This window comes from Eucyclogobius newberryi, unplaced genomic scaffold, assembly GCF_026437365.1.
Source record: "Eucyclogobius newberryi isolate DKJ021-1_F unplaced genomic scaffold, fEucNew1.0.hap1 SCAF_12, whole genome shotgun sequence".
NCBI classification, from domain to species: domain Eukaryota; kingdom Metazoa; phylum Chordata; class Actinopteri; order Gobiiformes; family Gobiidae; genus Eucyclogobius; species Eucyclogobius newberryi.
Genome location: NW_027315746.1, coordinates 25,993,186 through 26,007,097, shown reverse-complemented (window position 1 = coordinate 26,007,097; position 13,912 = coordinate 25,993,186). Strand labels below are relative to the sequence as shown.

Sequence of the window (13,912 nt, the reverse complement as noted above, 5' to 3'; positions counted from 1 at the left end):
ACAAAATCTGACCCTGTGTAAAACAGTATAATATGGTGAAACCACAAGGGTCTATCTTAGGTCCCCTGTTATTTAGATTTCCTATCTGTGAATTATCCCTCAGGAAAGACCAGGCTGCAGAAATAATTGTCTTTAAACTGTAATCTGTGAGACAAACTGGAGCTTGGTCGTGAACACAATATATGTTGAATTAAACACCTTCACATATGTACACAAGTTTAAGTTTAGCTAGCTAGATGACACATAGATTGGTTGCAGATAAACCTGTAACAGAGTTCTTTGTTCTGTCCCTAACAAAGAAACTGCCCCTATAATGTTTTAAAGTCCTTTTTGCATTTGTCTTCATTGCTTCCCCTTGGCCAGGTCATCTATTCTACTTTTTCACAATGCTAAAGCTTAGAATGACAATTTTCAGCTGCTGCTTGTCTGAACATTACCTTCAACTGACTCTTTAACTTCCTTTTGCCTGGACCCTGTTTCAATTCTCCTGTCTGAAACAGAGGAATTGCTGGTAAAAAAAACAACTAGGACAGTTTTACCTCAAACACATCACAAACTGCAACAAAAATCAAGCTCAAAGACTGTACAGCAGGTATAACAAATGTAGAGGGACAACCCAAGGCTTATTGGCTGAAATATACAAGATGTATGAGAAACATAGAAGCTTAGAAGACCATAGACCACTTGAGGAAACTATAGCAGTGATGTATAACAACTGTGATATTGTACTATTTATTGTAACGTGCAAGTTTCAAAGGAAGTAATTTCACAGAAGCCATGTTGTTAACTGCACAAACACAAAATGACGAGTGAGCTCATGACACAGCGGCAGCACATTTTCCTCCCTTAAAACCTCCTGTGTTTCTGTGGTCACCTGCCTCTGAGGTGACTGAGTTGGAAACTGATGGTTTTAAAGCCAAAAGGATAAATAATTCTTTACACAACACATTTCTTCAAGAAGGCATCAGATAGCTTAAAGGTCTGGGGACCACAGAAGTATAACAAAAAGCAAAAGGTGTGCATTTATTCTCGGCTCATGAAGGAGAGCAGAAAGCTTGGACCTGATTTTGGCGGCAGAAAGCGTTGCAAAAAATCAAGTACCTTGTGTTACTGTTGTGGTTTCCTGCTTATAAATCTGCTGAGTTTGAGTAATCTGTCCAGTGGATGACAGCATGACAGCTACAATAATGAGAAATATAAAAGGTTGAAACATCTGGAATTGCAGTAGTTTGAGCATTGAATAAAAGACAATCAAATACAATATAAGACAAGGAACAAGTAAATAGAATGGCATGAAATATGTTTTAAATGTTATATTACCTCATACTGTATGTCACATACAATATCACAAAATCTGACCCTGTGTAAAACAGTATAATATGGTGAAACCACAAGGGTCTATCTTAGGTCCCCTGTTGTTCAGATTCATATCTGTGAATTATCCCTCAGGAAAGACCAGGCTGCAGAAATAATTGTCTTTAAACTGTAATCTGTGAGATAACCTGGAGCTTGGTCAGGACACAATATATGTTGGATTAAACACCTTCACATTATGTACACAAGTTTAAGTTTAGCTAGCTAGATGACACATAGATAGGTTGCAGATAAACCTGTAACAAAGTTCTTTGATCATAAAGAAAAATATACCGTCCCTATAATGTTTTAAAGTCCTTTTTGCATTTGTCTTTATTGCTTCCCCTTGGCCAGGTCATCTATTCTACTTTTTCACAATGCTAAAGCTTAGAATGAAAATTTGCAGCTGCTGCTTGTCTGTACATTACCTTCAACTGACTCTTTAACTTTCTGTTCTTTTTGCCTGGACCCTGCTTCAATTGTACTGTCTGAAAAAGAGGAATTGCTGGTCAATAACAACTAGGACAGTTTTACTTCAAACACATCACAAACTGCAACAAAAAAAATCAATCTCAAAAACAAGTGTCCAGCTCTAAAACTGTACTGCAACTATAACAAATGTAGTGGGACAACCCAAGTTCCAACCCCTGTTTTAGATATAACTACAAAGTTCACTTCAAAAGCCAGTCTGGACCAAAAGCAGCAGATAATGTAGAGCAATATGCCAAAGACGCCAAAGGACAAACAACAAAGTTCCCCGTGAATTACCTTCCACTGTCTCATTCACCACCTGCTTCTTTTGCTCGTCTTTGGAGATTATGGACGGTGCTTCAGGCTTATTGGCTGAAATATACATGATGTATGAGAAACATAGAAGCTTAGAAGACCATAGACCACTTGAGAACTATAGCAGTGATGTATAACAACTGTGATATTGTACTATTTATTGTAACGTGCAAGTTTCAAAGGAAGTAATTTCACAGAAGCCATGTTGTTAACTGCACAAACACAAAATGACGAGTGAGCTCATGACACAGCGGCAGCACATTTTCCTCCCTTAATACCTTCTGTGTTTCTGTGGTCACCTGCCTCTGAGGTGACTGATGTCTGGAGACCACAGAAAAATAACAAAAAGCAAAAGGTGTGCATTTATCCTCGGCTCATGAAGGAGAGCAGAAAGCTTGGGCCTCATTTTGGCAGCAGAAAACGGAGCAAAAAATAAATAAATTTAAGTGATGGTTTTAAAGTTAAAGGATAAATAATTCTTAACATTTCATTTCTTCCAGTAAATAGATATAAAGATGGTGCTCTGCACATCAAAGTATTTTTGGGGTACTGATAAGTATGGTATATTTGATGATGTTTGCTCTGATCTTTTCTAAACATGTGCTTTGGTGTCTGTAAGTGGCCACTCTTATTTTTGAGGCCACTCCTATTTAAACCTCTGTCTCAACCTCAGTCACCCTCAGTCAAAACTTTGCCTCTCCACCTGTAAATAAATTTCACCTTGCAAGTAAGACAGTGTACAGGAACTAAATGTGTCGTGCATGGAATTGTGAGGAATGATGACACACATTTCCAGTATTTTATATCATCCTTTTTGGGTTACACTTTTTAAAAAACACACATATACTAACTGTATATACCTAAATGTGAAAATATTATACAACTGACATAAAGGGAAATATCATGATACAAATAAAATACCAAATGTTTAAAAAAGAGGATTATTAAATAATAACAAATAAATGCTTAATAAAACAAAATGTCCTACCCTTGACACTGAGTTTGGCGGTGGTCTGTTGGTCTCCACACACACAGATGTAGTCTCCTGAGTCTTCTGGCTCCACTTTGGTGATGAGCAGCTCGTTCATACACTCTCTCTGCTTCAGCTGGAGTCTGTCTCCAGACTTCAGGCTCTGTGTGCCCTTCTTCCACTGCACTGAGAGCCCAGGTTTAGAGAGCTCACAGTGCAGGGTCACACTGGCCCCCTCCTCAGCCTCCAGACTCTGCAGCTTCTGACTGAAGGTCGCTGGTAGGGCTGAGTGAGCATCAGCAGATTAGTAAGTAATGACAAGACAGACAAGTTTAAGACAATCTCTGACAAACAACGGCCCTGGGCCCATAGACAGAACACAGACAAAGCTGTTACAGGTGTGTACAAATATAAAGCTGGACACATATCTAGACTTTTGGGCCAATTCATAATTAGAGTGTAAATCAGGGCAGACTGACAGCTGACAGTTCATTGGAAAAAAACATACTACATGACACAAGACAGACATGGCAAAACATCAGACACAGTTATTCATTTTGTATAATAATCCTCTTCCTACCCTTGACACTGAGTTTGGCGGTGGTCTGTTGGTCTCCACACACACAGATGTAGTCTCCTGAGTCTTCTGGCTCCACTTTGGTGATGAGCAGCTCGTTCATACACTCTCTCTGCTTCAGCTGGAGTCTGTCTCCAGACTTCAGGCTCTGTGTGCCCTTCTTCCACTGCACTGAGAGCCCAGGTTTAGAGAGCTCACAGCGCAGGGTCACACTGGCCCCCTCCTCAGCCTCCAGACTCTGCAGCTTCTGACTGAAGGTCGCTGGTAACACTGGGCAATCCAAACTTTTGGATTTAGCCATGGTATAACAATCCATTGTACATACAGTATTTCATTATTACAAAAGGCCAGTGGAATAGTTTGTGGAATTATTCTTCATACATTTAGAAAATTATAAAAATCAGCATGATTTTATTCATTGATTAATGGCTGTTTGACTCACTATGTAAATTTGTTTATTTGGTGGGGACAGTGAATGTAAATGAACATGGGCTCATTAGCATCCATTGTCCCACATTCAGTCTCACAAACACACCAGCATTAGACACCGCCCCACTGTGGCACCTGGCATTCTGGTCTCCCATCCAAGTACAAACCAGGATGATCCCTGCTTAGCTTCAGAGCTCTGAGATCAGCAAGTTGGTATGGCCTGGTTAGTACTTGGACATTAAAGCATATGAGAGCATTTTTACTACTATACTTTAAGTGGGTTGGAATGGTTTGAAAGAGAGGAGACATGGCTGCAACATGTGATCAAGTTGTTAATAAAACATTTTTGGTGTTAGTTAGATGTAACTTAAACTCAACATAGAATTACAGTTTCAGTCTCATTCAGTCTCAGTTAATGACACAAATAGGAAGGAGCTGAGATCTTCTACAGCCACATTAACTTTTACAAAATATAAAAACATGCAGAAACTCTTACCTTTGACAGTGACTTTGGCCATGCTCTTGGCGGTGCCCACGTCGCAGGTGTAGATGTCAGTGTCCTGCTCCTCCAGGCCTGTGATGGTCAGAGTCAGGAGGCCCTCTTTCTGAGTCACCTGGTACCTGCCTCCAGCTCTCAGCTCCGTGTGGCCCTTCAGCCACACCACAGTGGACGCGCTCTGAGCTGTTTCACACTGCAAACTCACAGAGCCCTTCTCCTCAGCCTGGCTGTCTTGCAGAGCTCGGGTGAAGGTGTGCATTGGCTCTAAACAAAAGAGGAAACAATTATTCATATCGACATGTTTTATCTTAATACCGAGTGTTGTTGAATATGACATTACTTTAAATAATGCCTGTCACTTAATAACTCATGTCAACAACACTTATCCATTGCACTGCCAATGTTTGCACATTTGTGTATATATTTAGTATTTTTATTGTATTTAGTCATCACCTTATTTTTCATGCCCACCTTATTTGCCATGTCTGTTTTCATTATTCAATGTATGTCTTTACAAGTAGACAATTGGGATGGTAAAGGTAAAATATTTGAAACAAACAATATCCAAATAAGGAAGTGATTCAAAACATGTGATTAATTACTACACATACTCTCTGTTCTTATTACAGTAAAGCAACTGCTGGAAATAACACTCCTGGCCACTGGAATGCCTTACTTCAGTTGAATGGTCAAATATAGAGCAGGCTAAAGATAAGCAGTGATAGCTGCTGTTCATAGTAGTTGCAGTCCACCTTTGATCTCCAGAGTGGCCCTGGTGGTGGCTCCTCCCACCACTTCACAGCTGTATTCCCCTGAGTCTTGTGCGCAGACGCTGTGGATGGTCAGCTTCATGAGTGTGTCCTCTTGGCTGATGTCATACTTCTGGCTCTTCTTGATCGCTCTTCCGTCTTTGGCCCATTTGACGGTGGAGCTGGACTTTGTTACCTCACAGATGAAAACAGCGTCCTCACCTTGGACAACGCTCACATTCTCCAGTGCTTTTGAAACAGATGAAGCTTTGCCTATAAAATATTAAAACTATATTAGCATTTTTACCTAAAAAATCATCACATTTAATCAACATCATATCATACCTTCGACTGTTAATGAGGCTTTGGAGCAGAGGTCTTTGATACTCAACACCACCTCCCCGGCATCTGCAGGAGTTACATCACTTATGGTCAGCATGTACTTGCGGCCTTTGCAGCTGATTTTGTATCTGCCTCCGTTAGAGATGGTTTCCCCGTTCAGGGACCAGGAGCACTCGTCTGAGCTTTCACGGGACAAAATGCACTCAAAACTGCAAGTCTCTCCTTCATTGGCCTCAGCAGGCTTCAGCCATTTGGTGATGCCAATCGCAATTTCTAGAACAGAGTACACATAATGCAAATTTATATAGAAATTCTACCAAAAAGATGCAAGACCATAATACAACATGTTAGGTAATGCTAGGTCGGATGCAGAATGAAAGACATGGGCACATATTAGCAGATTGTGGTAAAAATATACAACTGTTATAAGCTTTTAAAGTGAGGCATATCATCCTAAATTAACCTGTATGAGCCTCATTATAAGTTTGCTTAGAGTATTATTTGATGTTTGCGTAATCCTGTATTGTCCTACAACTGACAAGATGTCATTTTTCACCTACTCCCTATCCCCGCCCCTATATTAGATTAAAACTAAACTAAAGAAAAATCCCCAGTTTGCTGAGGTGAAATGCCACTAAAAATGTTGGGTTTGTCAATTTTACATTTTTGAAAAGAAGTCAATGGACATGCTTGTATTACTAAGGAGTTTTAGATCAATTGTTTTGTAGTTTACAATGAACAAAATGTAAATAATGATGTACATTTGCTAAAGATTATTACTAAGCACTAGAAAAAGAGTATTATGTTTAATGGTTTACCCTTCTGAGGGCTGAAAGCAAGGTTAGGCCATGTGTTACGGTGAGTGAGTGAAGTAGAAAGCAATTCCGTGGTTTGGGACCTAAACCAGACTAGTCTCTATTGTAATTAACATTATTCTATTATTGTATATTTTTTTAGATCAATATTGAAGTTTACAGTAAAGCAAATATCATAAATGAGGACAAATAAATCATAATTCACTCTTGACAATGAGCCGAGGTTTCTACCCACCTCTGACAGTGACCATGGCTTTGGAGGCCTCGGTCCCCAGGTCGCAGATGTACTCGCCGGCGTCGTCTTTGGTCACGTCTTTGATGATCAGCCCCAGAGACTTGCCCGTGTGCAGGAGCTCATACTTTGGTCCGGCCTTCAGAACCTTCCCGTCCTTTCTCCACGTGGGGGAGACTCTGGGCTTGGAGGCTTCGCACGCTAATGTTATCATGCCTTTCTCCTCTCCTACAACGTCATCCAGAGACTTGAGGAACACGGCACATTTCTCTGTAACCAAAAGTAGTCTTCGTGTCACTCTATGTTTTAAGCCGTAAAAGGATTTCTCACATATCTTTTAAACCGTTTTGTTTTCCTTACCTTTCACCTTGAGAGTGACGGACTCTTTGATTTTGCGCACTTGAACGCTGATAGTGCCGCCGTCTTGAGGCGCCAGGTTCTTCAGGGTGAGCTTGTGGACTTTGCCGTCGTGGCTGATGGTGTTGAGCTCGTTGGTGAAGAGCGCTTTGTCGTTGAGCAGCCACTGCACCTCCTCGTCGGGGTAGTTGACCTCACAGGTGAACACAGCGTCGGAGTCTTCATCCACCTCGGTGTCGGCCAGGTGTTTGGTGATCTGGACGTCACGCACTGCAAAGACAATATACAATCTCCTCCGTGATAAAGAAGTTTCAGTTATTTTAAATATTTATCCTTAGGCCTTAGTTATTTTATTACTTGGTTTACGGATCCGCCGCACTTAGATTATTGATTTATACAATATAAATAAAATACATTATTATCTTTTTTTTTTTTTATAAAGTACCGCAGACAAAGCAAAATAGCATTAAATTAAATGTAAAAAGCAGTATTAAGTCAAAAGACAAGAGCGCGTGAAGCAATTTCTCGCCAAACTCGTTGGAAGTCTGTGACGGAGCGGGTCTGTCCCTTGTATTGTTGTTGCACTAGAGTAACTTTTCTTTTCTGGCATTTCATGTTTAAGAACTTCTACTGAACTCACACTTTATACTACTTAGTTCAGTCAGGCGTTCCCGCATCATAACTGTGTTCACACTCCCTCTACTGGCAGTAGAGGGAATTGCCAAGGGGAAATAAGCAAAAGCTAGCTTGCTCCTGACAATCCTGTAGTTTTAATGAACATAATTGATGGCAGAAATGCTCAGAACGAGTTTGCCGATGATTTATGGACTTAAAAACAGCACAGAGGATCTCAGGGTTCTACCAGTGTTAACCAAACATTTGGAAAAGTGATTTTTGAGGCTCAGAGAGATATGACTTAGGAAACAAAATTCAATAAACAAGCGTGAATGTAGCTAACTACAACTCCAGGTAAGTTTTTGATGAGCGGAAGAATGTTATAGGATGATGGTTGAAAGCTCAAAAAAGTCAATATAGCATAATGCGTGTCCTTAACATCCGGGTTGGAAGAACGCTCAGATCTTTAGCAAGATTTTATGCTGAAGGCATTTCAAGTTGCAACCAGCCCTGCATAGTGTGACTGGAGTAGACAACAAGAATAAAATAATATTAAATTAAGCACAGAATTTTAATCAAGTTCACAGTTTGATTACTTGATGCAAATCTTAAAAGCGACTTAAAAACACACCCTCACCTTCAACAGTGAGGGTGCCTTTGGTCTCGGCAGGTCCAGAATGACAGCGGTACTCCCCCGTGTCCTCCTCCGTGAGCCGCTGAATGGTGAGCTGGGCCCTGGTGGCGTCCTGCTTTATGTTGTACTTGTCCGACGTGGCCAGAGGAGCGTCGTCCTTGAACCAGTGAACGTCTTTAGGAGGAGCAGAGAACTTGCAGCTGAGGATCGCCGAGCTCTTCTCTTTCGCCTTCACGTTCTTGATTGGTTCTGTGACCTCCAGAGGGCGCTCTAAATGACACAAGAATGTATTTGTTAACAGACGTTACTTGATGGTCAGGCAGTGTATTTTTGCATCACACATCAAATAATTTTCAGTTAAATCAATGTACATTTTATGACATTTTGTGTTTATTCATATGTATTTAAGTATTATTTTTTTACCAATAGTGACACAGCAGTTTATCAAGTTGGTCCACTGCTCTTTTGTTCACTTTTTATATTTTTGCTAATAATGGATTTTTGTTGACGTTTAATTCAGAGCTCTATCCAACTGCATCAGCATCACTTTTTTGACAGAAAAAACTAAATATAAAATTGTAAAATATTTATATTTTTTGGTTGGGGATTAGGTCTGCATATTTTCCTTATTAATTGTGAATCTTAAAGTCTGTTCAAGGACAACAATCGTGTCTGGAATAAGACTGGCCTAGTAATCATTATAAACCCGCTAAAACTGTCAATGTCCAGCACAATTTTTTGTATTCATGAGTTTCCTGTTGCGCCATTTTAAAGACCATTTAAAAAGCCTCAAAATGTCAATTATTGCCATGGTAACGGTAATTTTTTTTCATTTCAGGCCAGCTCACGGATTGGCCTGTTTGAATGTTGTCATGTCATGTGAACACGACCTTTTCAAATACCTTTGACAGTGAGTTGTGCCTGAGACTTGCTCTTCCCGGCTGTGAACACGACAGGTCCCGTCATGGCGGCTTTGGTCTTTTTAAAGGTGAGTCGGTGCAGCGTTCCCTCTTTCTCCATCTCCACGTCGGCGCTCTCCTTCACGCCGACGCCGCTCAGAGTCCACACAGGGGGCTTCACCAGCTCCATACTGATCTCCACTTCAAATACGGCTGCGAACGGCTCGGTCACTTCAACAGAACTAAGCTCCCGCACAATGCTGATGGACTGCTCTGTGAGGGAAAGGAACACTTTGAATAAACTGAAATCAAAGTGGCGGTAAATTCAATATACAATTAAAAGTATTAAAGCCAAAAAAAAGTAAATTAAACCAATTTTGTCATTGTTTATCTGTTGTTTGTCCAATAAACTTTCAAAGATAAGTTTAGTGGATGTGGAATGTTGGTGCTAGTGTTTTCACATTACTAAAAAAAGGAAACGCATGCTGCAGTTTCTGATCCCAAAATAATACATACACAATTCTAGTTCTGATATAGATCAAGATCATTCTAAAACTATTAAAGGTGACATATTGTGTAGTTTATCAGTTATTTAGTACTAAACTACAACATACATAGATTCTATTCATTGTAAAACGCAATATTGATCTAAAAAGGTTAAAAATAGAAGACGGTCCACTGACTTCCTGTTAAGAACTGCAGCAGATTGTTATTTACGTGTTTTTACTGTTAAAAATTGTTGCGTTACATTTTTGAAACCTACATTATGGTCCAGAGTCTGACAGTGTTGATCAATCCCAGGTAAGAACAGGGACGTGCTCAAAATTGAAACTTACTGAGCGATCAAGCTTTGCGTGCAGGACAATACAGGATTATTTAAATGTACATGCATCAATCAAAATACAACTTCAAGTAAACCTACAGTGAAGGAAAACTGTCATAACATGGTTTAAAAGTCATAAAAGTAAATCACACACAATTATGTCCCTTTTAAGGAAAGATGTATGTTTTCAGAATGGATACTTGGGTATGAGTATCTAGTTTTGATACTAGTTTTAATATAAACTAGCATCTTAGTATTGATTTTTTGACGGATCAGCAGACGTTACAAATATTAAGACACCATATAACAGACAACAACTAAAACCTCATTGCATAAGCAGTCTGATGGCAGTTGTGCGTTTGCGTTTGTTTTTTCCTCCATAGTTACAACCCTATGCCGTGTTACAGTCATGATTCCCGTTACCTTCCACCAGTAGTTTACATGAAGTCTTGTCATCGGCAGCGTCACAAATGTACACGTCTTCGTCCCCGGAGTCCACGTCGTTGACGGTGAGCTGGCGGTAAACGTCTTCGCTCTTGATGTCGTACTTCTTGCCGGGCTTGAGCTCCGTCTTGTTCTTGAACCACTTCACTTTAGCACTAGCGCGTGACACTTGGCACTCGAGATGGCCGCGGTGCTTATAAATGGCTATCTTATCTCTGAGTTTCTTCACAAACTTGACTGGCAGTTCTATAATAACAATTATTCAGACAATTACTTATTTAATATTGTTTTGAGAAGTAAACGTTTTGTGAAAGGCTGGAAGCAGTCGAGTGTTTAACAGCCAGCGGTATGAAATTGCTGTGCATCAATAATTCCCTTCGCATACAAAGGCCAGTCTCTTATATTATATTGTTGTAGTTTTTTTGCCATCAGGTCTCAATGAGGCACAACAATGTAGATGCAAACGTCATGTGGATTGGATAAATCATCAACCAAAGCATTGTCAGATGGCTGCACTGCATAAGTGACTGAAACTTTATGTTCAACGCTTTAAAGTAAAGTTTCTTTGTCTTTGTCTTTATCTGAAACTGTTTATATTGCATTAATGAGCACTCATTATTTGTCTATAAGCCCTAATAAGACATTTGCTATCACTTAAAACTGTTTAATAAGAAGCTTAATGCTCTTAGAAACATTTTGTGCAAGGTTTATTAACACAAATGTTTTGGTTAATGTCATAATCATCTACAAATAATAGTAACTGTGCTAAGTTCTTATAAACAACTAGTGCTTATTAATGCCTTTACTAAGGAACCTTATTTTAAAACGTTAACATCTTTGTCCAACATCAAAATTAGCATTAAAAGACATATTTACTTGTTTTTAAAGGGGAAATGTTACAGCCGTCCAACAATGATTTGTGTGTGATTAATACAATGCATTTGCAATCACATGTATGAACTGTCACATAAACTACAGGAAACATGCACAACACACACAAGTACGACTGCAGCACACTCATTACCTTTCACTTTCAATTTTGCCGCAGAGGAGGCTTTCTCTGCTGTGAATTTGATCTCACCCATATCTTCTACTGAAACAGACTTGAACACCAGCGTGTAGGTCCGGCCTGTGGAAACCACAACTTCAGTCGTTCAAACCAAACAGATGGACATTTGATTACGATTTGTATGTTTTATGGTCTTACCTTCTTGTCTCATTTTGATGTTATCACTGGCCTTGATTTTGTTGCTTCCCTTGTACCACTGAACGTCCACTTCATCATGGGAGACTCCACAGACAAATGTAGCGCTCTCCTTTTCCATCACCTCCACATCCTCAAGCCTTTTCACTATCTTTATCTCTCTGGCTGCAGAAAAAAAAGAAAACATTAGGGTCGCTCCTTGGTTTCCAGGTTTGTTTTGAACTTTCACACTGATGGAAAACGTACCATGAACTTGGAGCTTGGCAGAAGTGTTGTCATCTGGCGTGCGGCAGATGTAAGCTCCAGCGTGTTCAAATGTGCACTTATTGATGACCAAAGAGTGCTTTTTGCCCAGAGAATGGATGGAGACATCCTTTCCGGATTTTATCTCCTTTTCATCCTGAAGATTCAGAGTGGTTATTATTAATGATTTTCTTAAGAATAAAGAAAACAATTGTTTTCAATGTCACTCACCTTTAACCACTTAATATCTGCAGTTGTTCTAGACACTTCACATTCAAAAGTAACCTTCTCCTGTTCAGCAGCACTAACATCCATGATGGGCTTGCTAATCATAACTGGTGGCTCTGTAAAACATACATGCATTTACCAAATGCACTTAATCTGACCAATATGTTAAAAAGTTACAATAAATAACAATAATAATTTATATTCCATTTCTACTCCTGTAAAAAGTAGTATTTTCTATTTCATAAACAAATACTCTCAATTAGCTAAAAATAATTGTTTAACAGGGACATACTGTGAAAGTTGATGAGCATAATATTATTATGCTCATCAACTTTCACAGTTTCCTCATCATCAGTTTACTCAAAGTTGTATTTTGATTGATAGCTGCATGTTTGAGTAATCCTGTATTGTCCTTCAACTGCGGCTCGAGTGCTCCCGTTTTCACCTACCCCCTATCCCCGCCCATAACCCTCTACTTTTTTGTAATTATGTGAAAAATTAAGACTTCAAGTGACACTTGAAGAGTTCTAAAATGTCACAAAGACAGTTTCCAAAATAAAAACATGTAAATAAATGTAAATCTGTTTGTTACGGTGAAATGTCACTATGAAAGGGCAGGGCTTATTAGTTCTGCAGTTTTGAACAGGAAGTCGATCAATATTACTGTTTACAACGAACAAAATGTAAAATGATGTTGTTCTTATGTTACAGTTTAATACTAATTACACAGGGAGAAAAAAAACATAATATGTCTCCATTAAGTGAACCAATAGATCAAATACAGTTATTTACATCTTTAATTCAACCCAACTATAAGAACCATGTCAGATGAAATTATGTCTCGTACCTGTGACTATAAGTTTGGCAGATGTGTGGACGCCCTCTGCTTGGAAAGCGATCATACCGGCGTCCTCCCTCTTAAGATTGGACACAGTGAGGACGTGTTTCTTTCCCAGAACCGTGGTGCTGACACTGGCCCCAGATCTGAGCTTGGATCCATCTTTGGTCCAAGAGCCTTCCACATCGGCCTGACTCAGCTCCACCTCCAGAGTCACCGTTTCTGTCTCACAAGTTTTAGTCTCTTTTAGACCCTTCACCAGCAGGATTTTCTTCACTAAATAACACACATAAACAAGTCAATATTTGAATATTAATGCGTTTTTTGGGTCAACGGCGGTTTCTTACTCTCCACATTGAGTTTAGCCTGTGTCTTGTCATCCAGTGTTTCGCAGGAGTACGAGCCCCGGTCAGCAGTGGTCACCTTCTTGATGACCAAGGTCTGTTTGGCGCCGCTGACTTGTATCTGGACGTTTCCGGACGGCTGAATCACGACGCTGTTCTTCATCCACCGCACGTCCTGTGAGGGCTTGCTGAGCTCCACCTCCATCTTGGCGTCACTCTGCTCCTCCATGGTCAGGTTTTCCAGCTTCTTTTTAAACGTCACTGGTTCGTCTGAAAAGTACATTGGACAGGAAGAGATAGAACTTTAGTAATCGGACGGTGGAGCAATGAACTTAACAAAAACGCAGATAGTAAGAAAGGATTGCAATTAAAAACACATTCCCAATATTAAGATAAGATAAAATAAGATAATCCTTTATTGTCCACACATGGGGAAATTTCGGTGTTACAACGCAGTAGATACAGAGGGAAAGGACAGATAACTTATAGGAAGTTTCAAAAAAACACTCTTAATAGAAGAACTCTTATAAA

The 13,912-nt window shown here is 39.7% G+C and overlaps 1 protein-coding gene across 16 annotated transcripts in view; it reads right to left on the bottom strand.

Annotated features, from left to right (window-relative positions):
* The window catches only part of obscnb (obscurin, cytoskeletal calmodulin and titin-interacting RhoGEF b), a 70,571-nt gene that overhangs the window by 36,805 nt on the left and 19,854 nt on the right, over positions 1-13,912 (bottom strand). For 11 of the 16 annotated variants that reach the window (XM_072441717.1, XM_072441723.1, XM_072441726.1 and 8 more), the window contains exons 18-37: positions 13,385-13,651; positions 13,047-13,313; positions 12,203-12,315; positions 11,975-12,128; positions 11,732-11,893; positions 11,549-11,653; positions 10,504-10,770; positions 9,261-9,530; positions 8,362-8,628; positions 7,113-7,379; positions 6,756-7,022; positions 5,709-5,978; positions 5,367-5,636; positions 4,612-4,878; positions 3,690-3,956; positions 3,128-3,394; positions 2,122-2,196; positions 1,782-1,841; positions 1,102-1,179; positions 438-491 (exon numbers count right to left, since the gene is read on the bottom strand). In XM_072441717.1, the coding sequence (XP_072297818.1) occupies positions 438-491; positions 1,102-1,179; positions 1,782-1,841; positions 2,122-2,196; positions 3,128-3,394; positions 3,690-3,956; positions 4,612-4,878; positions 5,367-5,636; positions 5,709-5,978; positions 6,756-7,022; positions 7,113-7,379; positions 8,362-8,628; positions 9,261-9,530; positions 10,504-10,770; positions 11,549-11,653; positions 11,732-11,893; positions 11,975-12,128; positions 12,203-12,315; positions 13,047-13,313; positions 13,385-13,651 (4,014 nt within the window). The remainder of the gene's footprint in view (positions 1-437; positions 492-1,101; positions 1,180-1,781; positions 1,842-2,121; positions 2,197-3,127; positions 3,395-3,689; positions 3,957-4,611; positions 4,879-5,366; positions 5,637-5,708; positions 5,979-6,755; positions 7,023-7,112; positions 7,380-8,361; positions 8,629-9,260; positions 9,531-10,503; positions 10,771-11,548; positions 11,654-11,731; positions 11,894-11,974; positions 12,129-12,202; positions 12,316-13,046; positions 13,314-13,384; positions 13,652-13,912) is intronic. The other 5 variants (XM_072441732.1, XM_072441733.1, XM_072441727.1 and 2 more) reach the window with 4 other exon arrangements.